At 35.7% G+C, this 25,000-nt stretch overlaps 1 protein-coding gene across 1 annotated transcript; it reads left to right on the top strand.

Annotated features, from left to right (window-relative positions):
- Positions 1-2,008: 2,008 nt before the first annotated feature.
- On the top strand, positions 2,009-21,022 carry dazap2 (DAZ associated protein 2). Its single transcript, XM_062052517.1, has 4 exons — positions 2,009-2,191; positions 15,609-15,727; positions 15,796-16,044; positions 20,216-21,022. Exons 1-4 carry the CDS (start codon positions 2,179-2,181, stop codon positions 20,342-20,344), a joined length of 510 nt encoding a protein of 169 aa, XP_061908501.1. The 5' UTR covers positions 2,009-2,178; the 3' UTR covers positions 20,345-21,022.
- Positions 21,023-25,000: the final 3,978 nt, after the last annotated feature.

Raw genomic sequence — 25,000 nt, 5'->3', positions numbered from 1 at the left:
ATTCATCTTTTCACTGTGATTACTCAAAAATAATAATAAATTTAAATCAATGGTGTCCTGCATTATTGATCTTTTTAAGGCTCTAATTACTTCACATCAAACATTGCTTTCTGAATGTTTTTGGCAGTGGGGGAAATACTGCATATTTCAGTTTTATTATAAAAAACAAAGTTGTCTTTGACAGGAAAGGCTTTTTTTTTTTTTTAACTTAATATCAACCTGAAGTTGATATACTGTAGAGCAGGGGTCACCAACGCGGTGCCCGCGGGCACCAGGTAGCCCGTAAGGACCAGATGAGTCGCCCGCTGGCCTGTTCTAAAAATAGCTCAAATAGCAGCACTTACCAGTGAGCTGCCTCTATTTTTTAAATTGTATTTATTTACTAGCAAACTGGTCTCGCTTTGCCCGACATTTTAATTCTAAGAGAGACAAAACTCAAATAGAATTTGAAAATCCAAGAAAATATTTTAAAGACTTGGTCTTCACTTGTTTAAATAAATTCATTAATTTTTTTACTTTGCTTCTTATAACTTTCAGAAATACAATTTTAGAGAAAAAATACAACCTTAAAAATGATTTTAGGATTTTTAAACACATATACCTTTTTACCTTTTTAAATTCCTTCCTCTTCTTTCCTGACAATTTAAATCAATGTTCAAGTACATTTATTTTTTTTATTGTAAAGAATAATAAATACATTTTAATTTAATTCTTCATTTTAGCTTCTGTTTTTTCGACGAAGAATATTTGTGAAATATTTCTTCAAACTTATTATGATTAAAATTCAAAAAAAATATTCTGGCAAATCTAGAAAATCTGTAGAATCAAATTTAAATCTTATTTCAAAGTCTTTTGAATTTCTTTTAAAAATTTTGTTCTGGAAAATCTAGAAGAAATAATGATTTGTCTTTGTTAGAAATATAGCTTGGTCCAATTTGTTATATATTCCAACAAAGTGCAGATTGGATTTTAACCTATTTAAAACATGTCATCAAAATTCTAAAATTAATCTTAATCAGGAAAAATGACTAATGATGTTCCATAAATTCTTTTTTTAAATTTTTTCAAAAACATTCGAATTAGCTAGTTTTTCTCTTCTTTTTTTCGGTTGAATTTTGAATTTTAAAGAGTCGAAATTGAAGATGAACTATGTGTCATTTTTTTCATGTTTTCTCCTCTTTTAAACCGTTCAATTAAGTGTAAATATCATTCATTATTAATAATAACATAGAGTTAAAGGTAAATTGAGCAAATTGGCTATTTCTGGCAATTTATTGAAGTGTGTATCAAACTGGTAGCCCTTCGCATTAATCAGTACCCAAGAAGTAGCTCTTGGTTTCAAAAAGGTTGGTGACCCCTGCTGTAGAGAGTTACTGGAAGCGTTAAATAAATTTTAAAAATAATAATGTAACTTTTTTTTAAACAAATTTTTACATTTTAATAATTGAGACCCTTTACTGTCGCCGGGAGCCCTAAAGGTAAAAAAAAAAAAAAAACATTTTTAAAAATCCATATATTTTGTTATGGTTTTTAAAATGAAAAATATCAAATTGGCCCCCGCATGCTTTAATTTTCCCGTGTGCGGCCCTCAGTGGAAAAAGTTTGGACACCCCTGGATTACGTGGACCCCGACTTAAACAAGTTGAAAAACTTATTCGGGTGTTACCATTTAGTGGTCAATTGTACGGAATATGTACTGTACTGTGCAATCTACTAGTAAAAGTTCCAATCAATCAAACATGTTGTCCGTCTATCTGTGTTGGCCCTGCGATATTATTATTACAGGCCTACTTCCCTTTGACGTCTCGTAGTTTTTACATAAATCATTTTCATTCTTTATTTCATATTAGTTCGTGACTCTTCGGGTTGTCATTCACATATTTGTTTAACATTCCTGAACACTTTTGGCAACGTCTCACCGTCAGTTCCCCCCCATCTTTATCTCGTCACTTCCACCTTCCGCAGCCAGGGGGCGCGCCAACAGACGTCAAAGAAGTGAGCGTCGAGTAAGAGCCGATGACGTCAGCACTTCCACAACAACAAGCAGCAGCAGAAAAACAAGGAAGTGAAACACTGCGAGCCGTAAGCTGTTTTTGTTTCAGCGACGCCGTGACGAGACACAAATAGCCACCGCAGTAATATTCACACATTCTACAAACCGCAAACCCGACGACAACAATGAACAACAAAGGTATTTCATCTCGATGTGTTTTTTTGGATTTTTTTTGTCAGTTGCCCTTTATGCGTCGCTGAGGCTAAGCTAACGGGGCTCTCGCTGTTTTTACACATCCGAGGCGGATTTCTTGACAATAAACGTTCGCTGTCCGGATAATAACCCAGCACAAGTCGACTTCTTGTCGGCTTTTCATGTCAAATGTGGCCGCCGTTCAATAACCATCTTTTTTACTGGACCACCGCCGCCATTTGTCGTTAGATTATGTCATATCGGATATTGTCGGTCGACTAAAAACAGGCTAGTTTTGCTTTCACATAGCTGAACTCCAATAAGAATCGCAATAATAGTAATTTTATGCGTTTTAACAGATATTTAAATGATAATACACGATTAATAAATAACGTGTCTTTCGACCGAGATGGCTCGAACTATGCTGTGTTTACGCTTATTGGAATTTTGACAATCGTTAAAATGGCAACTTTTTTCCTTCGTAATATTTTGAATTTAGCCTCATGTCGTTTATGTTTTAGTTTTCCCCTCAAAAATTGTAACGTTCATTGTCATTATTGAAACTATATGTCGGTAATGTTATTTAAATGAATTACTTGATTGACGTTGTATCGGTACACAATTCAATACCACTAGACTGCTGCGTTCAGGTTCGTGTGGAAATTTCCAAAATCAGTCGATGAAATGGCAAATATTGTGACTTTCTCCAGCCTAAAATAGGATTTAATTCTAAACTGTATTCCTGTGAAATGTGTAACTATTTCCAAAACACAAAATATGTACTTTGTCAGTATATTGTTTATATTATGACTATATTAAGCAGACGGATGTATTTACGCTATAGTGTGGGGATTCTGACAACCACGAGACAAAATTAAATTTGTTTTCTTCGTAATATTTACAATTTAACCTCATGTCGTTTATGTTTTAGTGCGAATTTTAGTTTTTCCCCTCAAAAATTGCTACTTTTCTGTAACATCCATCATCATTGAAACTATATGTCGGTAATGTTATTTAAATGAATTACTTGATTGTTGTTGTATTGGTACACAATTCAATACCACTAGACTGCTGCGTTCAGGTTCGTGTGGAAATTTCCAAAATCAGTCGGTGAAATGGCAAATATTGTGACTTTCTCCAGCCTAAAATAGGATTTAATTCTAAACTGTATTCCTGTGAAATGTGTAACTATTTCCAAAACAAAAAATATGTACTTTGTCAGTATATTGTCTATATTATGACTATATTAAGCAGACGGATGTATTTACGCTATAGTGTGGGGATTCTGACAACCACGAGACAAAATTAAATTTGTTTTCTTCGTAATATTTACAATTTAACCTCATGTCGTTTATGTTTTAGTGCGAATTTTAGTTTTTCCCCTCAAAAATTGCTACTTTTCTGTAACATCCATCATCATTGAAACTATATGTCGGTAATGTTATTTAAATGAATTACTTGATTGACGTTGTATCGGTACACAATTCAATACCACTAGACTGCTGCGTTCAGGTTCGTGTGGAAATTTCCAAAATCAGTCGATGAAATGGCAAATATTGTGACTTTCTCCAACCTAAAATATGATTTAATTCTAAACTGTATTCCTGTGAAATGTGTAACTATTTCCAAAAACAAAAAATATGTACTTTGTCAGTATATTGTTTATATTATGACTATATTAAGCAGACGGATGTATTTACGCTATAGTGTGGGGATTCTGACAACCACGAGACAAAATTAAATTTGTTTTCTTCGTAATATTTACAATTCAGCCTCATGTCGTTTATGTTTTAGTGCAAATTTTAGTTTTTCCCCTCAAAAATTGCTACTTTTCTGTAACATCCATCATCATTGAAACTATATGTCGGTAATGTTATTTAAATGAATTACTTGATTGACGTTGTATCGGTACACAATTCAATACCACTAGACTGCTGCGTTCAGGTTCGTGTGGAAATTTCCAAAATCAGTCAATGAAATGGCAAACATAGTGACTTTCTCCAGCCTAAAATAGGATTTAATTCTAAACTGTATTCCTGTGAAATGTGTAACTATTTCCAAAAACAAAAAATATTTACTTTGTCAGTATATTGTTTATATTATGACTATATTAAGCAGACGGATGTATTTACGCTATAGTGTGGGGATTCTGACAACCACGAGACAAAATAAAAACATTTTTCTTCGTAATATTTACAATTTAGCCTCATGTCGTTTATGTTTTAGTGCGAATTTTAGTTTTTCCCCTCAAAAATTGCTACTTTTCTGTAACATCCATCATCATTGAAACTATATGTCGGTAATGTTATTTAAATGAATTACTTGATTGACGTTGTATTGGTACACAATTCAATACCACTAGACTGCTGCGTTCAGGTTCGTGTGGAAATTTCCAAAATCAGTCGGTGAAATGGCAAATATTGTGACTTTCTCCAGCCTGAAATAGGATTTAATTCTAAACTGTATTCCTGTGAAATGTGTAACTATTTCCAAAACAAAAAATATGTACTTTGTCAGTATATTGTTTATATTATGACTATATTAAGCAAACTGATGTATTTACGCTATAGTGTGGGGATTCTGACAACCACGAGACAAAATTAAATTTGTTTTCTTCGTAATATTTACAATTTAGCCTCATGTCGTTTATGTTTTAGTGCGAATTTTAGTTTTTCCCCTCAAAAATTGCTACTTTTCTGTAACATCCATCATCATTGAAACTATATGTCGGTAATGTTATTTAAATTAATTACTTGATTGACGTTGTATTGGTACACAATTCAATACCCATAGACTGCTGCGTTCAGGTTCGTGTGGAAATTTCCAAAATCAGTCGATGAAATGGCAAATATTGTGACTTTCTCCAGCCTAAAATAGGATTTAATTCTAAACTGTATTCCTGTGAAATGTGTAACTATTTCCAAAACAAAAAATATGTACTTTGTCAGTATATTGTTTATATTATGACTATATTAAGCAGACTGATGTATTTACGCTATAGTGTGGGGATTCTGACAACCACGAGACAAAATTAAATTTGTTTTCTTCGTAATATTTAAAATTTAACCTCATGTCGTTTGTTTTAGTGCGAATTTGAGTTTTTCCCCTCAAAAATTGCTACTTTTCTGTAACATCCATCATCATTGAAACTATATGTCTGTAATGTTATTTAAATTAATTACTTGATTGACGTTGTATTGGTACACAATTCAATACCACTAGACTGCTGCGTTCAGGTTCATGTGGAAATTTCCAAAATCAGTCGATGAAATGGCAAATATTGTGACTTTCTCCAGCCTAAAATAGGATTTAATTCTAAACTGTATTCCTGTAATATGTGTAACTACAAAAACAAAAAATATTTACTATGTCAGTATATTGTTTCTATTATGACTACATTAAGCAGACGGATGTATTTACGCTATAGTGTGGGGATTCTGACAACCATGAGACAAAATTAAAATTTTTTTCTTCGTAATATTTCCAATTTAGCCTCATGTCGTTTATATTTTAGTGCAAATTTTAGTTTTTCCCCTCAAAAATTGCTACTTTTCTGTAACATCCATCGTCATTGAAACTATATGTCGGTAATGTTATTTAAATGAATTACTTGATTGACGTTGTATTGGTACACAATTCAATACCACTAGACTGCTGCATTCAGGTTCGTGTGGAAATTTCCAAAATCAGTCGATGAAATTGCAAATATTGTGACTTTCTCCAGCCTAAAATAGGATTTAATTCTAAACTGTATTCCTGTGAAATGTGTAACTATTTCCAAAAACAAAAAATATTTACTTTGTCAGTATATTGTTTATATTATGACTATATTAAGCAGACGGATGTATTTACGCTATAGTGTGGGGATTCTGACAACCACGAGACAAAATTTAAAAAAAATTATTCGTAATATTTACAATTTAGCCTCATGTCGTTTATGTTTTAGTGCAAATTTTAGTTTTTCCCCTCAAAAATTGCTACTTTTCTGTAACATCCATCATCATTGAAACTATATGTCGGTAATGTTATTTAAATGAATTACTTGATTGTCGTTGTATTGGCACACAATTCTTGTAATGTTAATTGTCGTGGTCTAGACTATTGCGTTCAGGTTCGTGTGGGAATTTCCAAAATCAATTGATGAAATGGCAAATATTGTGACTTTTTCCAGCCTAAAATAGGATTTAATTATAGACTGTATTCCTGTGAAATGTATAACCATTTCCAAAACAAACAAAAAAAGTACTTTGTTAGTATATTGTTTATATTATGACTATATTAAGCAGACTGATGTATTTACGCTATAGTGTGGGGATTCTGACAACCACGAGACAAAATGTATGACAAAAAATTACTATACTTTGTCAGTATATTGTTATTAAAATGATGACTTTACAATAGTCAAGCAGACTGATGCATTCAGGCTCGTATGGGAATTCTGACAACCACAAGACAAAATGGAAACTTCCATTTTATTCTCATGTCAATTACGTTTTGTGTGAATTTTAATTATTCACTCAAAAAATTTGACTTTTTCCTAATGTCTATCGCCATACTTGACACCATATCGTTGTTTGTGTGGGAATTTCCACACTCAGTCAATAGAAAAGCAAATATTGTTACTTCTCCCCCCCAAAATATCATTTAATTTTAAACAGTATTCCTGTAAATGTATTTAAATTTTCCAAAACAAAAACTACTACTGTGTCAGCATATTGTTATTAATTGATATTATGAATTTTCGACAGACTGATGCAATTATGCTAGTGCAGTGCTTCTCAAACTAGTGGTACACCAAATAATCACTTAATTAAATATGCAAACACAGTGTTACTGTTCAAACTGTGCGTAATGTTACGGAAGCCAAAACTAATAAATATACTTGTTAAATGAAACCCCTGCCTTGTTTTAACAAATACTTAGTCCTACTATGCTACTTTAATTGAATGTTGGTCATTATGGTGGTACTTGGAGAGCCAAGTGTTTTCTGAGGTGGTACTTGGTGGAAAAAGCTTTGAGAACCACTGCGCTAATGTTTGAATTCTGACAGCCATATATCTATATTAATATTCCGATTTTTTTCTCATGTTTACGTTTGTGTGGAAATTTTTGTTTTTCTCCTAAAAATGCCACTATTCTGTAATGTTAATCGTCAAAATTTGAACATTATCATTGTAATATTATGTTCTTCAAATGAATTACTTCAGTCTCATTATGTTTTTACACAATACTCGTAATATTAATTGTCGTACAGTCTAGCTGCTGCATTCAGGTTTGTGTGGGAATTTTCACAACCAGTTGATAGATGGGAAAATATTGTCCTAATATTGTGACTTTTCCCCACCTTAAATATGATATAACTCTAAACTGTATTCATAAGAAATGATTACCATTTTCCAAAACAAAAAACTATACTTTGTCAGCATATTATTAATATTATGACTTTATGGTAGTTAAGCAAACTGATGCATTTCTGCTATAAGACAAAATGACAACTATAACAAATAATAAATAAATATTACAATTAATTTTGTGACTTTTTTTACTGTAAAAAAACAAACATACAACTTAATATTGGCCTCCGTTTTTGTACTATTACAACCTGTGTGGAAACTATGACATCACTCGTTAAAATTGCAACCCCTTTGTTGAAATACCTTTTCTAAAATCATCATGATTGTACTGTTTTTACTTGTTTTCTTGTAATTACATATACCTAACTTATTTTTGCTTTAAAAAAATGTGACTAGATTCTGGCAACATTACAACTATTTTCTTTTTTGCAATAAATAGTTTATGTCGACACAAGTCAGTCAGCCAGCCAGTCTGAGGAGCGTCGATTTAGCCCGGGAGTCTGCTTTGATCAAAAAACGGACATTATTCCCCGTCTTAAAGGTCAGACTCAAAGAGCTGAAATTTGGCCACATAGTTTTGACTTTTTAAAAAGTAGTTTCAAATAGGAAGTAATCATTTACTGTACACTTTACCCATGTTGGTGGGCATTAACGCTCATTGTTTAACATGTACTGAAAACCTGACATGTTAAAATTCTTCCACCACTAATACCGACTGGATCTAGGCATCTTCAAAACATAAGGAACAATAGTTTTGGGTGTGATTACACTTCTCAACCACTAGTTAATGCGGGAGACATCATTCATTTAAATACAGTGTTTTTGCAGAGTTGTTCATTCAAATTTAAAAATCTGCCAACAAATGACTTAAATGCAATAAACAATGATCTTAATGAGCTGTTGTTGCTACAAAGGCGTGTAAATATGGTTTTAAATACATTTTGCATCTTTTGTCAGTGTCGATATGTGCAATAGCGCCACTAAACCACTGGATAACATACAGTATGTCTGGGCCGCGAACAGCTTTTATCCGGCCCGCGAGATCAGTTTGCTTAGTATAAAAATGGGCTGTAATTTTTGAATGGAAGAAACTGCTGCTCTAAATGTGTCCACCGGATGTCGCAATAGCAGTTATTTGTATCCCCTGCGCATGACTTCCGAGCGAGCGTAGCTATGTGCCGTATTTAAGATAGAGGCAACTCTTTCCGTGTGTGGACACTACCTGCTTATTAGGGATAGTATACAAAATGTGGATTGTTACTAGGGATGTCCGATAAATGCGTTAAAATGTAATATCGGAAATTATCAGTATCGGTTTTTTATTATCTGTATGTTTTTTTTTATTTTTTTTATTTTTATTAAATCAACATAAAAAACACAAGATACACTTACAATTAGTGCACCAACCCAAAAAACCTCCCTCCCCCCATTTCTTTCTGTTATCAATATTCTGGTTCCTACATTATATATCAATGTATATCAATACAGTCTGCAAGGGATACAGTCTGTAAGCACACATGATTGTGCGTGCTGCTGGTCCACTAATAGTACTAACCTTTAACAGTTAATTTTACTCATTTTCATTAATTACTAGTTTCTATGTAACTGTTTTTATATTGTTTTACTTTCTTTTTTATTCAAGAAAATGTTTTTAATTTAGTTATTTTATTATTTTTTTTAAAAAGTACCTTATCTTCACCATACATGGTTGTCCAAATTAGGCATAATAATGTGTTAATTCCACGACTGCATATATCGGTTGATATCGGTATCGGTTGATATCGGTATCTGTAATTAAAGAGTTGGACAATATCGGAATATCGGCAAAAAGCCATTATCGGACATCCCTAATTGTTACGTTCGTGCCATATTGTCAACGATGTTGTTGATCATTTTTACATCAGTACATCCATGTTGTACTTATGACTGGGGACACATTTTCTGGGCACACATAAATATGCTGAAGTAAAGGTGATTATTGAAATGAGTCTAAATTCACAAGTTGTATTGTCGATGATGTGTAGCATAAACAATGTGATGTTAGTACATCAGTTGAGGAAAATAAGTCATTTAACATCCTGTAATTTGATTTTTATATTATTAATTTAATATTTTGATAGATTAAAAATTAACACTAATAGGAGCATTTTAAAACTGCCATACTTAATATTCACCTATTTGACTGATTATCATTATCCCATCATTTATTCATAAAATAATTCAATTCATAAAAATTAATAAGGACAAATGAAGATAGAATACTATTAACCACAACATATAAGTAGAGATGTCCGATAATGGCTTTTTGCCGATATCCGATATTGTCCAACACTTAATTACCGATTCCGATATCAACCGATACCGATATATACAGTCGTGGAACTAACACATTATTATGCCTAATTTTGTTGTGATCAATCAATCAATCAATCAATGTTTATTTATAAACATTGTGATGCCCCGCTGGATGCATTAAACAATGTAACAAGGTATTCCAAAATAAATCAACTCAAGTTATGTAAAAAAAATGCCAACATGGCACTGCCATATTTATTATTGAAGTCACAAAGTGCATTATTTTTTTTAACATGCCTCAAAACAGCAGCTTGGAATTTGGGACATGCTCTCCCTGAGAGAGCATGAGGAGGTTGAGGTGGGGGGGTAGGGTGTAGCGGGGGATGTATATTGTAGCGTCCCGGAAGAGTTAGTGCTGCAAGGGGTTCTGGGTATTTGTTTGTTGTGTTATGGTGCGGATGTTCTCCCGAAATGTGTTTGTCATTCTTGTTTGGTGTGGGTTCACAGTGTAGCGTATATTTGTAACAGTGTTAAAGTTGTTTATATGGACACCCTCAGTGTGACCTGTATGGCTGTTGACAAAGTATGCATTGCATTCACTTGTGTGTGTGAAAAGCCGCAGATATTATGTGATTGGACCGGCATGCAAAGGCAGTGCTTTTAAGGTTTATTGGCGCTCTGTACTTCTCCCTACGTCCGTGTACCACTCCCTACAGAGGCGTTTTAAAAAGTCATACATTTTACTTTTTGAAACCGATACCGATAATTTCCGATGTTACATTTTAAAGCATTTATCGGACGATAATATCGGCAGTCCGATATTATCGGACATCTCTACATGTAAGTGTAAAAAAAAACATTTTACATTTTGTTAACTCGATGTTTCCTTACCATTATTGGTATTTTGTCTATTACCATTGTTGGTATATTCATTATTCCTACATTGTTGATACAAATTATTGTTACAGTGTAATAATTATGGTTACCTGTGGTAATGCCACTATGATACAACATTTGTATTATAATCTGTGAACAAAGTAAGAGTGAAACTCATGTGAATAATCACTGAATGGAGAACTGGGGGTGGGATTAAATACGTTATCTTCTTCCCACTCCCTTTCAGGCAAAACCGGACAATCATGCATTACATACTATACATTACCTTTTGCACTATATTCATTTATATTATTATGTGTTGTCAACTTTTGTACTTTTTTTGTTATTATTATTTTTTATGTCATTGCTTGAAATAAATGGGGGGAAAAAGAAAAATGAACATTTTACATTTTCAGAATGGGCTTGATCTATTTTTAAACAAAGAAAACAATCTGAAGTCGTCTTTATCTTTACGTTATCATGCCATGATTCTAGCAGTCTGGCCAACTTGGGAATATATTTTCCTCCATGTGGCCCCTGGGCTAAATGAGTTTGACAGCCTGGACATATGTGGTTATGTAACTTTATATAGATAAATATATAGATAGTACTTTGATTCCTTCAGGAGAGTTTCCTAAAAAGTAAATCATAAATAATGGGGGTATATGTTATTGTTTTGCATCCCCTGTCATCTTAGTATCCCCCCGAGAGGAGTTGTACAGTCTGATGGCGTGTGGGACAAAATAGTTTTTGAGTCTATTAGTCCTGCACTTGGGATGAAGCAGTGAACAGGCTTCTCTGGCTACTGATAACACTATGCAGAGGGTGACTGCCATCATCCATGATGCTCACTAGTTTTTCCACAGTCCTCTTCTCTGCCACCGTCACCGGTGAGTCCAGTTTTATTCCCATCGTAGAGCCGGCCCGCCTGATCAGTTTCTCCAGTCTGGAGCTGACCCCCCCCCCCCCCCTAAGCTAAGGCTAAGGAGGGACATGATTTTTTGGGGAAAACACATTGTTACAAAAATAATAATGACTCAAAATCAGTGTTATGAATTATTGACCTATTAAAGGCTGTAAAAAAAATACCTCATCTAAAGTGTTCTACTTTGCAATTAATTTTTGGAAATATTGCATATTTTGTGTTTTTCGTATAACACAAATGTTTTGTGTACTTTTTTATTTATTTTTACAAATAAAAAACATTAAAAACATTGCAAATATAAAAACAACTTTATATCTATGAATAAGTCTGAAGTTGTTGGGAAAAATGTAAAGCATTGAAAGTTTAAACATATTTAATGACTTAACACTTTCTGGAGCACATTCGTTTTTGTTTAAGAGGGAAAAAACTTATTACACAAATAATAATGACTCAAAATCAGTGTTATTAATCATTGACATATTAAAGCTAGAATTGACCCCATTTAAAATAATCTACTTGCAACAATTTTTTGGAAATTTTAAATATTTTGAGTTTTTCCCCATACTAAAAAATAGGTTGTTTTTTTTACAATAAGAGCATAAAACATTAGAAAAACATTACAAATATATATATTTTTTAAACCGTTATATCTAAAGATGGGTCTGAAGCTGTTAAGAGAAATTTAGCGTTGAAAGTTAGAAAATGATTAATTTACAAGTTAACACTTTTTGGGGGCTAAGGAGGGAGAATGTGATTTTTTTGGGGGAAATAAGTCATTGGTATCAAAATAACAATGCGTCAACATTTATGAATTATTGACATACTAAATAAAGGCTGTACTTACATCTTCTAAAGTATTCCACTCTGCAACTCATTTTTAGAAATATTACATATTTTGTGCATTCGCCATAATACAAATGTTAAGGTTTTTTTTCACAAAAAGCATGAAACATTACAAATATATACAGAGTTTAAATCTATGGAAAGGTTTCGTGCTGTTGAAAAATTTAAAGCGTTGGAAGTTTGAAAAAAAAAAGAATATGACTTATAGCAGTTTTTTGAGCACATTCGTTTTGCGTCACTTAGTAGGCTTCATGAATGAAGTAGACTCATAGGTTAAAGGGGTGCCAATACCCAAGAGAACGTGATTTTTTTTGGGGGAAAACTTGATATTACACAAATAAAAATGAATAAAAATCAGTGTTATTAATTATTGGCCTATTAAAGGCAGAAATTACCTCATCTAATATATTCCACATTGCTGCAAATTATTGAAAATATTGCACATTTTGTGTTTTTCACATGATAAAAAAAGTTTTTTTTTTGTTTTTGTTTTTACAAACACAGCATAAACATTAGAGAAACGTTACAAATATATAAACAACTTTATATGTATAGATGGTTCTGAAGCTGTTAAAGCACCTCCGTTTTTCATCACTTAGTAGTCTTAACGTAGTTTTAAACGAAGTACAATCGGAGGTTAAAGGGGCGCCAATACTTAATATCAAACATTACACTTTGAAAAAAATTTTTGGGAAAAATATTGCATATTTTGTAATTTTCCTATAATACAAATATAATTATTTACCTACTAAGGCTGTAATTTAAAGTATTTGACTTTGCAACACATTTTTTGGAAATATTGCACATTTTATGTTTTTCACATAATAAAAAAAATATTGTTAGTTGTTTTTTTTTAAAAAAAGAGCATAACAATAGAAAAACATTAAAAACAGCACTTTTTTGATCACCTCCGTTTTGCATCACTTAGTAGTCTTAACGTAGTTTTAAACAAAGTAGAATCAGAGGTTAAAGGGGCGCCAATAATCAATCTCAAACATTCCACTTTGAAACATATTTCGGGAAAATATTGCATATTTTGTCATTTTCCTATATTACAAGTATAATTATTTACCTACTAAGGCTGCAATCTAAAGTATTTGACTTTGCAACACATTTTTGGAAATATTGCATATTTTGTGTTTTTACCATAATAAAAAAAGTTTTTTTTTTTTACAAAAAGAGCATAAAACATTAGAGAAACATTACACATATATAAACAACTTTATATATATAGATGGGTCTGAAGCTGTTAAAGCACCTCCGTTTTTCATCACTTAGTAGTCTTAACGTAGTTTTAAACGAAGTAGAATCAGAGGTTGAAGGGGCGCCAATACCTAATCTCAAACATTACACTTTGAAAACATTTTTGGGGAAAATAATGCATATTTTGTCATTTTCCTACAATACAAATACAATGATTTACCTATTAAGGCTGTAATTTAAAGTATTTGACTTTGCAACACATTTTTTTGAAATATTGCACATTTTATGTTTTTCCCATAATAAAAAAATATTGTTTATTGGGTTTTTTTTAACAAAAAGAGCATAACAATAGAAAAACATTAAAAATAGCACTTTTTTGAGCACCTCCGTTTTGCATCACTTAGTAGTCTTAACGTAGTTTTAAACAAAGTAGAATCAGAGGTTAAAGGGGCGTCAATAATCAATCTCAAACATTCCACTTTGAAACATATTTCGGGAAAATATTGCCTATTTTGTAATTTTCCTATAGTACAAGTATAATTATTTACCTACTAAGGTTGCAATTTAAAGAATTTGACTTTGCAACTAATTTTTGGAAATATTGCATATTTTGTCTTTTTCCCATAATAAAAAAAAGTGTTTTTTTGTTGTTTTTTTTACAAAAAGAGCATAAAACATTAGAGAAACGTTACAAATATATAAACAACTTTATATATATAGATGGGTCTGAAGCTGTTAAAGCACCTCCGTTTTTCATCGCTTAGTAGTCTTAACGTAGTTTTAAACGAAGTAGAATCAGAGGTTAAAGGGGCGCCAATACTTAATCTCCAACATTCCACTTTGAAGCATTTTTTGGGGAAAATATTACATATGTTGTCATTTTCCTATAATACAAATATAATTATTTACCTACTAAGGCTGTAATTTAAAGTATTTGACTTTGCAACACATTTTTTTGAAATATTGCACATTTTGTGTCTTTCCCATAATTTTTTTTTTAATACAAAAAGAGCATAACAATAGAAAAACCTTACAAATAGCACTTTTTTTAGCACCTCCGTTTTTCATCACTTAGTAGTCTTAACATAGTTTTAAACGAAGTAGAATCAGAGGTTAAAGGGGCCCCAATAATCAATCTCAAACATTCCACTTTGAAACATATTTCGGGAAAATATTGCATATTTTGTCATTTTCCTATAATACAAATATAATGATTTACCTACTAAGGCTGTAATTTAAAGTATTTGACTTTGCAACACATTTAAAAAAATATTTGCAACACATTTTTTAAAATATTGCACATTTTGTGTTTTTCCCATAATAAAAAAACTATTGTTTTTTTTTTGGTGTTTTATTTTACAAAAAGAGCATAACAATAGAAAAACATTACAAATAGCACTTTTTTGAGCACCTCCGTTTTGCGTCATTTAGCAGGCTTAACATAATTTTAAACAAAGTAGAATCAGAGGTTAAAGGGGTGCCAATAATCAATCTCAAACAATCCATTTAAATATTTTGGGAAAATATTGCATATTTTGTAATTTTCCTAATATACAAATATAATTATTTTCCTACTTAGGCTGTAATCTAAAGTATTTGACTTTGCAACACATTTTGGGAAATATTGCATATTTTGTCTTTTTCTCATAATAAAAAAAATATAGTTTTTTTTACAAAAAAAGCATAAAACTTTAGAAAAACATCACAAATATATAAACAACTTTATATGTATAGATGGGTCTGAAGCTGTTTAAAAAAAATCAGTGTAGCACTTTTTTGAGCACCTCCGTTATCTCGCTGAGTAGACTTACTGTAGTTTTAAGTAGAAACGAGGGCTAAAGGGGCGCCACTGCACTTTGCAAAGAAACAAACTAAAACCACATGTTTTTGTCTTTTGGAAACAAGAAGTTTGTATTTTGTGTTGCAGGATCCTATCCTCAGCAGAGTGTGTACCCTCAGCAGAACACTGCGCCCGTCTACCCTCCCACTATGCAAATGTCTCCTCAGGCGCCTCCTTACACGGACACGCCCCCCGCATACTCTGAGGTAACCACGGCGACGGTGAGCGCAACCCACCTCGTGAGCACGTTAATGGCGTGGTCTTCCCTCCGCAGATCTACCAGCCCAGATACGTGCTTCCCCATCAGGTGGCCGGCCAGATGCCTCAGATGTCGTCCCCCTACGTCGGCACTCAGGTGTACATGCCCATGCAGCCGCAGATGCCCGTGGGTCACATGGGACAGAACGTGCCCTTGGCCTACTATCCCGTGGGGGCCGTGTACCCGCCGGGGTCCACAGTGATGATGGAGGGCGGCTACGACGCGGGCGCTCGCTTCACAGCCGGCAGCAGCGTGTCAATGCCGGTGAGTGGCCGCTGTCGTCATTTGTGCCACGCTAGAGAAAAATGTATTAAAAGTCTTATATAAGTGTTGTAATGAAGGCAACACATGATGGAAGTGTCTATATTAGCCTACTATCAAAATGACTTTAAAAGTCTTATATAAGTGTTATAATGAAGGCAACACATGATGGAAGTGTCTATATTAGCCTACTATCAAAATGACTTTAAAAGTCTTATATAAGTGTTATAATGAAGACAACACATGATGTAAGTGTCTATCAGCTATATTAGCCTACTATCAATATGACTTTAAAAGTCTTATATAGGTGTTATAATGAAGACAACACATGATGTAAGTGTCTATATTAGCCTACTATCAAAAGGACTTTAAAAGTCTTATATAGGTGTTATAATGAAGGCAACACATGATGGAAGTGTCTTTATTAGCCTACAATCAAAATGACTTTAAAAGTCTTATATAAGTGTTATAATGAAGGCAACACATGATGTAAGTGTCTATATTAGCCTGCTATCAAAATGACTTTAAAAGTCTTATATAGGTTTTATAATGAAAACAACACATGATGTAAGTGTCTATATTAGCCTACTATCAAAATGACTTTAAAAGTCTTATATAGGTGTTATAATGAAGGCAACACATGATATAAGTGTCTATATTAGCCTACTATCAAAATGACTTTAAAAGTCTTATATAGGTGTTATAATGAAGGCAACACATGATGTAAGTGTCTATATTAGCCTACTATCAAAATGACTTTAAAAGTCTTATATAAGTGTTATAATGAAGACAACACATGATGTAAGTGTCTATATTAGTCTACTATCAAAATGACTTTAAAAGTCTTATATAGGTGTTATAATGAAGATAACACATGATGTAAGTGTCTATATTAGCCTACTATCAAAATGACTTTAAAAGTCTTATATAGGTGTTATAATGATATAATATGTTTATTATTGCAATTTAGTCCTTAAATAAAATAGTGAACATACTAGACAACTTGTCTTTTAGTAGTAAGTAAACAAACAAAGACTCCTAATTAGTCTGCTGACATATGAGGTAACATATTGTGTCATTTATACACCTATTATTTTGTACACATTATAAAGGACAAACTGTAAACATTTATTATTAATCTACTTGTTCATTTACTGTTAATATCTGCTTATTTTCTGTTTTAACATGTTCTATCTACACTTCTGTTAAAATGTAATAATCACTTATTCTTCTCTTCTTTGATACTTTGTTAGCTTTGGATGATACCACACATTTAGGTATCGATCCGATACCAAGTAGTTACAGGATCATACTGGTCATAAATTAAATCGTCATGTGTCTAGGGACGTATTTACTGACTTTATAAACATAATATGAATTTTTTTTAAAGATAAAAAGATTTTGTGACGATAAAAAATATCGATGTAATCATAGTAGTATCGACTAGATACGCTCTTGTACTTGGTATCATTACAGTGGATGTCAGGTGTAGATCCACCCATGGCATTTGTTTACATTCAGGGGTGCTAGCACGCTGTTAGCGGTGAGCTATTGTATCCTCCTACTGTGTGTAGTGAAGCATGTTTAGCTACTTCACGTCCTGCAGTGATAATGTTCTTGTAAGAAACTCACTTTATTTGTCGCCATGGAGACAAGGATTAGTGATTTTGAAGTAGCTAAAACACTGCCGACTGTGGATGGACTTTAGCCGCTAACTAGCTAGCCATGTCTTAAAGCAGCTCTTCCTGAGGGTGTTTCAGTGTTATAACTTCACCTTTATCTTGACTTTTTACACCAAAATGCGTCCGTTCTCCCTTTTCTGTCTACACACTGTGTCTGCTTGTAAGTACTCTGTGTGCGCGCGCTGCCGAACATGCTCCTCTGCTCGTAAAACCAGCAATGTCATGACGTGACGACGCGCCGTCATGCCGTCAATAATACATTAACGTTTAAAAAATTAAGGCAAATTGAGCCACCATAACTTAACAGCAACATAGGCTCAGTAAGCAGATATTACAAAGGAAAATAACAAGTTAGCCTTTACGCAAACCATAAACTGATAGGTGTGGGCTGCACCTGAGAACACACTGTACACTTCTGATTGGTGTTTCTATGCATGCGTGTGTGTGTGTGCGTGTGTGTGCGTGTGTGTGTGTGTGTGTGTGTGTGTGTGTGTGTGTGTGTGTGTGTGTGTGTGTGTGTGTGTGTGTGTGTGTGTGTGTGTGTGTGTGTGTGTGTGTGTGTGTGTGTGTCTCTCTCTATGAGGCTGCAGTGCGTTAATAAATGTCCCCACACGATGTACATTTAAAAGTGATTAATAGCAGGGAAGCTAACATCAGCCTACGGTGTCAGCCAAAATATCTACTAACGTTACTTACCGCCATGTGCTTCCTCAAATTTGACGTTGAGTTCATGTAAGCTTAAGCTTGTTGCCGCTGAAACTTTATGTGCAGTTAATCATGTGGCCGCCTGGCTCTGTTTGATTGGTGAAACGGACCCAAACGTCACCAGTGACTGTATTTGATTGGTGAAACGGAGTCAAACGTCACCATTGACTGCATTTGATTGGTGAACCGGAGTCAAACGTCACCAGTGACTGCTTTTGATTGGTAAAACGGAGTCAAACGTCACCAGTGGCTGCATTTGATTGGTGAAACGGAGCCAAACGTCACCAGTGACGGCATTTGATTGGTGAAACGGAGTCAAACGTCACCAGTGACTGCATTGGATTGGTGAAACGGAGTCAAACGTCACCAGTGACTGCATTTGATTGGTGAAACGGAGTCAAACGTCACCAGTGACTGCATTGGATTGGTGAAACGGAGTCAAACGTCACCGGTGGCTGCATTTGATTGGTGAACCGGAGTCAAACGTCACCGGTGACTGCATTTGATTGGTGAAATGGAGTCAAACGTCACCAGTGACTGTATTTGATTGGTGAAACGGAGTCAAACGTCACCAGTGACTGCATTGGATTGGTGAAACGGAGCCAAACGTCACCAGTGACTGCATTTGATTGGTGAAACGGAGTCAAACGTCACCAGTGACTGCATTTGATTGGTGAAACAGAGTCAAACGTCACCAGTGACTGCATTTGATTGGTGAACCGGAGTCAAACGTCACCAGTGACTGCATTTGATTGGTGAACCGGAGTCAAACGTCACCAGTGACTGCATTTGATTGGTGAACCGGAGTCAAACGTCACCAGTGACGGCATTTGATTGGTGAAACGGAGTCAAACGTCACCAGTGGCTGCATTTGATTGGTGAAACGGAGTCAAACGTCACCAGTGACTGCATTTGATTGGTGAAACGGAGTCAAACGTCACCAGTGACTGCATTTGATTGGTGAAACGGAGTCAAACGTCACCAGTGACTGCATTTGATTGGTGAAACGGAGTCAAACGTCACCAGTGACTGCATTTGATTGGTGAAACGGAGTCAAACGTCTCCAGTGACTGCATTTGATTGGTGAAACGGAGTCAAACGTCACCAGTGACTGCATTTGATTGGTGAAACGGAGTCAAACGTCTCCAGTGACTGCATTTGATTGGTGAAACGGAGTCAAACGTCTCCAGTGACTGCATTTGATTGGTGAAACGTAATCAAACGTCACCAGTGACTGCATTTGATTGGTGAAACGGAGTCAAACGTCACCAGTGACTGCATTTGATTGGTGAAACTGAGTCAAACGTCACCAGTGACTGCATTTGATTGGTGAAACGGAGTCAAACGTCACCAGTGACTGCATTTGATTGGTGAAACGGAGTCAAACGTCACCAGTGACTGCATTTGATTGGTGAAACGTAATCAAACGTCACCAGTGACTGCATTTGATTGGTGAAACGGAGTCAAACGTCACCAGTGACTGCATTTGATTGGTGAAACGGAGTCAAACGTCACCAGTGACTGCATTTGATTGGGGCTGAATATACATAAATGGAGCGGAGTAAAAGTAGCGTTTCCTCTCCATAAATATACTCAAGTAAAAGTATGTTGCATTAAAACTACTCTTAGAAGTACAATTTATCCCAAAAGTTACTCAAGTAGATGTAACGGAGTAAATGTAGCGTGTTAGTACCCACCGTTAAAATATGAAAGGCACCCGTCCCTAATGTGACGATGTTTCCCAGTAACTTCATGAAGTTGATCACCTTTTCCCCCCCCTTTCCTAGCCCCCACCCCCTGGACACCCCCCCAATGCGGCCCAGCTGGCGGCCATGCAGGGCGCCAACGTGGTCATGTCGCAGCGAAAGAGCAACTTCTTCCTGGGCGGCTCCGGCGGAGGTTACACCATCTGGTAACGGCAGCTGATCCCTCACGCCTACAACCGCGTAACCCCCCCCCTCTCACCTCCCGTCAATCACACTCCCCCTCCCCTCCCCTCCCGTTAGGCTGCTTGGCCACAATACTGACATCACCTAATGGAATGTAATGTTTTCAAGCCCTTGTGAAAGGTACAGTACTCCACTTGTGACCTAGCGATCAAATGACGAGCGGCAGTATTTAACGTAGTCGAGTCCGTTCCATCGCCCCCCCACCCATTGCTGTGCTTTTTATTTAAGGCCATTCCGGGTCGACGAGAAGCCACGCTATGGTACTAACAGATTCGTAGGTTAGCGATGTAGCTAGGTTTGTGTTTTTTAGTGGTGCCAGGCAGATCACCGTGCGAACTTATCCAAATCCGGTCAGGAGACGAAAACGTGCTAAAGTATCAGATATCAACCGATGAAAAGATCCTGTAGGTCAACCAATAAAAAAAGGGTCTCTTGTAAAGTCTAGAGCAGGAGTGTCCAAACCTTTTCCAGCGAGGGCCGCATACAGAATACAATGAAAGCTGCAGGGTCCACGTTGATACATTTAAAGATGCTAAAATCAGTCCGATACAGGTCTAAAAATGATAAGTGACAAAGCAAACGTGATGCAATATCTCATAATAATGAATGAATCTGATATTTCCATATGCGGATGGTAAAAGAAAAGAAAAAGGCCCCCGGTCGCACTTTGGACATCCCTGGCCTAGAGACTTGCATCTCTCCAACATTGGACCCACGTAAGTGTAGATAGTTCAGCTGCTGCATGGTGAAAATAAGGCGCATCACCAAGTTTGAAGGGGAAAAAAAAAAAGAAAAGAAAAAAAAACCACCACTTTTTTTTTTGTGTAGTTAATCTGAATATATGTGTAGTAGTTCCATGTAAGTACGAGTATGACTATCACAGAAATCCTCAAGAAAAGAAAAAAACATGCATCTCGGATGCTTTTAGATAGATTGAACTCGTCTAAATTACGTCATTTCAATTCGGGAAAGAAAAGAAACCTAATCAATTGAAAAAAAAAAGATCTGACTTCAACGCACTTGCAGCCAAAGTGGTTTACTGTACCTTGTTGGGCATCTTGTAGTTTTAACAAATAGTCAAAGTGCCAAAGAGCACGTTAATGAAATCAAACTTTAAAAAGTTAAGATTTAGTCAATCCAAATATTGAGTCGAGTGGAAAGGGCTGGTTGGTGTAACATTTTTACAGCTTTTCTTTTCTTTCTGCCCCCGCTGTCGGATACCCAGAGTTTATACACTACGTCTGTTACTCGCTGTGTCGCATCCTCGCGTGCTTGAAGAAGAAGAAAAAAAAGCCCACTTTTTTTCCACATTTTTGCAAAAGTTATCTGGTTTATTTTCCACTTTTATTAGGCTTTTTGGTTGTTTTTTTTAGTTTGGTTGTGATGCTTTGCATTAGAAAGGCTAACATATCAATTCATAAGCGGATTGTTAGTGATTTTTAAAACAAACACATGTTAGTTTGTGACGTTTTTGCACCTTTTGTATTAATTTAATTAAAGCTGAGATGCACTACTAAGCTAATTCTATACCGTTGGTTTCTTTTGAATGAGGATGCTTGTTTAGTATATCTTGTTTTCTACTAAAAAAAAAGGAAGCTGTGAACTAGTTTGCTAAAGTCTGTGCGCTGATTTAACGTTCAGATGACTAACTACTGACGTTTGTGAACGTTTACTGATAAACTGACAATGTTAACCTTCGTGTCCATCATACATACCTCGAAACTTTAGATCAGATCACAAGAAAGTTATGGAAACAATGTCGCTGAGCGGGAACGGAAAATCCCGGAAGTGTGACCAAGCATCCCCGTGCTGTGATTGGTTCCCACGCGTCACGTCACCAGAGCTATCCAATCAGCATGCTGCATTTGCGCTCCTTCAAAATGCTACATATTTTTTTAGCGGACTGTTTTTTTAAGGAAGCCCAATTTAAGTTGCAGGAATAATTGTTTGAGTTTTGTACCATTCAGCCAACGAAATATTATTGTAAAGTGAAAAATAGGTTGCTTTACTTAACCTTAACAACGACATGGCAAAATCCCGGAAGTGTGACCAAGCATCCCCGTGCTGTGATTGGTTCCGACGCGTCACGTCACCGGAGTAATCCAATCAGCATGCTGCATTTGCGCTCCTTCAAAATGCTACATATTTTTTTAGCGGACCGTTTTTTTAAGGAAGCCCAATTAAAGTTGCGGGAACAATTGTTTGAGTTTTGTACCATTCAGCCAACAAAATGTTATTGTAAAGTGAAAAATAGGTCGTTTTATTTACTTTAACAACGACATGGCAAAATCCCCGGAAGTGTGACGAAGCGACCGGCATCCCCGTGCTATGATTGGTTCCGACGCGTCACGTCATCGGGCCTATCCAATCAGCATGCTGCATTTGCGCTCCTTTAAAATGCTACATATTTTTTAGCGGACATTTTTTTTAAGGAAGCCCAATTCAAGTTGCGGGAACAATTGTTGGAGTTTTGTACCATTCAGCCAACAAAATGTTATTGTAAAGTGGAAAATAAGTCGTTTTACTTACTTTAACAAGGAAAAATCCCGGAAGTGTGACCAAGCATCTCCGTCCTGTTATTGGTTCTACCGCGTCACGTCATCGGGCTTATCCAATCAGCATGCTGCATTTGCGCTCCTTCAAAATGCTACATATTTTTTAGCGGACGGTTTTTTTAAGGAAGCCCAATTTAAGTTGCGGGAACAATTGTTTGAGTTTTGTACCATTCAGCCAACAAAATATTATTGTAAAGTGAAAAATAGGTCGTTTTACTTTTAAGAACGACATGGCAAAATCCCGGAAGTGTGACCAAGCATCCCCGTGCTGTGATTGGTTTCGACGCGGCACGTCATCGATCTTATCCAATCAGCATGCTGCATTTGCGCTCCTTCAAAATGCTAAAATTTTTTAGCGGACTGTTTTTTTAAGGAAGCCCAATTTAAGTTGCGGGAACAATTGTTTGAGTTTTGTACCATTCAGCCAACAAAATGTTATTGTAAAGCGAAAAATAGGTCGTTTTATTTACTTTAACAACGACATGGCAAAATCCCCGGAAGTGTGACGAAGCGACCGGCATCCCCGTGCTGTGATTGGTTTCGACGCGGCACGTCATCGGGCCTATCCAATCAGCATGCTGCATTTGCGCTCCTTTAAAATGCTACATATTTTTTTAGCGGACATTTTTTTTAAGGAAGCCCAATTCAAGTTGCAGGAACAATTGTTGGAGTTTTGTACCATTCAGCCAACAAAATGTTATTGTAAAGTGGAAAATAAGTCGTTTTACTTACTTTAACAAGGAAAAATCCGGAAGTGTGACCAAGCATCTCCGTCCTGTTATTGGTTCTACCGCGTCACGTCATCGGGATTATCCAATCAGCATGCTGCATTTGCGCTCCTTCAAAATGCTACATATTTTTTAGCGGACGGTTTTTTTAAGGAAGCCCGATTTATGTTGCGGGAACAAATGTTTGAGTTATGTAACATTCAGCCAACAAAATAGGTCGTTTTACTTTAAGAACGACATGGCAAAATCCCGGAAGTGTGACTAAGCATCCCCGTGCTGTGATTGGTTTCGACGCGGCACGTCATCGATCTTATCCAATCAGCATGCTGCATTTGCGCTCCTTCAAAATGCTAAAATTTTTTAGCGGACTGTTTTTTTAAGAAGCCCAATTTCAGTTGCGGGAACAATTGTTTGAGTTTTGTACCATTCAGCAACAAAATATTAATGTGTAGTGAAAATATAGGTTGCTTTACTTACCTTAATAACGTGTCAAAATCCCGGAAGTGTGACGAAGTTAACGGCGAGGATTGGTCCAAACGGAACACGTGACTGGTTTGGGCCAATCCGCACGCCGAAGGGCGGGCTCATGTAAAAACTGCTGCTGTGAGAGTACACTAGTGTTAATTAAAAAGCTGAAAATGAAGATAAAACAACAAAAGTCGTTTTTTGTTCCTCCTTTCGATACAGTAAATAAACTCTGCAACTTTCCTTACATATTCATGCAAACATGGACGTCAAGTTGCATCATGTCTTTTTTTTAATTTATTTTTTTAATGCATTTTATTTTACAGGTAAGCCACGGCTGAGGTCTGTGGTGGTTTTTGTTTTCAATCCATCCGCGTGGTGACTGGGTATCCGACTAACTTCATTCACTTTTTGGCCGCTGTGGCCACCGGGAAAGAAACATAATGTTAATGATGCAGTTGCCGTGGAAACCGTGCTGCTATTCAGGCGACGTTCCTGAGAAAGAAAAAGAAAACGGGGGCCACAGCATCCAAAACTTGACCCATCCTGTTTTATTATTTCCCATCAATTTATGGTGTGTGACAACGGTGCCAGCAATATGAAGTACTTCCTGTATGAGTGCCGCATTTAAGACGCCAACCACAGCCGGGCGAGACTCTCTCCGTCGAAGGATTACGGACATTCATTGTTCAGGGATTCTATTTCCGATGTTTGTACAAAAAAAATGTCGAGATGCAGCGCTGAAAGCGAGCGGACTTGTTATGCACACGTTCTTGTCTTTTAAGAAGACTAAAGGGTGTCAACAACGAGTCCTGCGGGGGGACGTCGAGAACTAAGGTGCACTTAACTTTTTTATACTAAACTTAAGATTTCAA

Source organism: Entelurus aequoreus, linkage group LG07 (genome assembly GCF_033978785.1).
Source record: "Entelurus aequoreus isolate RoL-2023_Sb linkage group LG07, RoL_Eaeq_v1.1, whole genome shotgun sequence".
NCBI lineage: Eukaryota > Metazoa > Chordata > Actinopteri > Syngnathiformes > Syngnathidae > Entelurus > Entelurus aequoreus.
The sequence above is the reverse complement of the archived record's forward strand: the minus strand, read 5'-3'. Positions and strand labels throughout refer to the sequence as shown.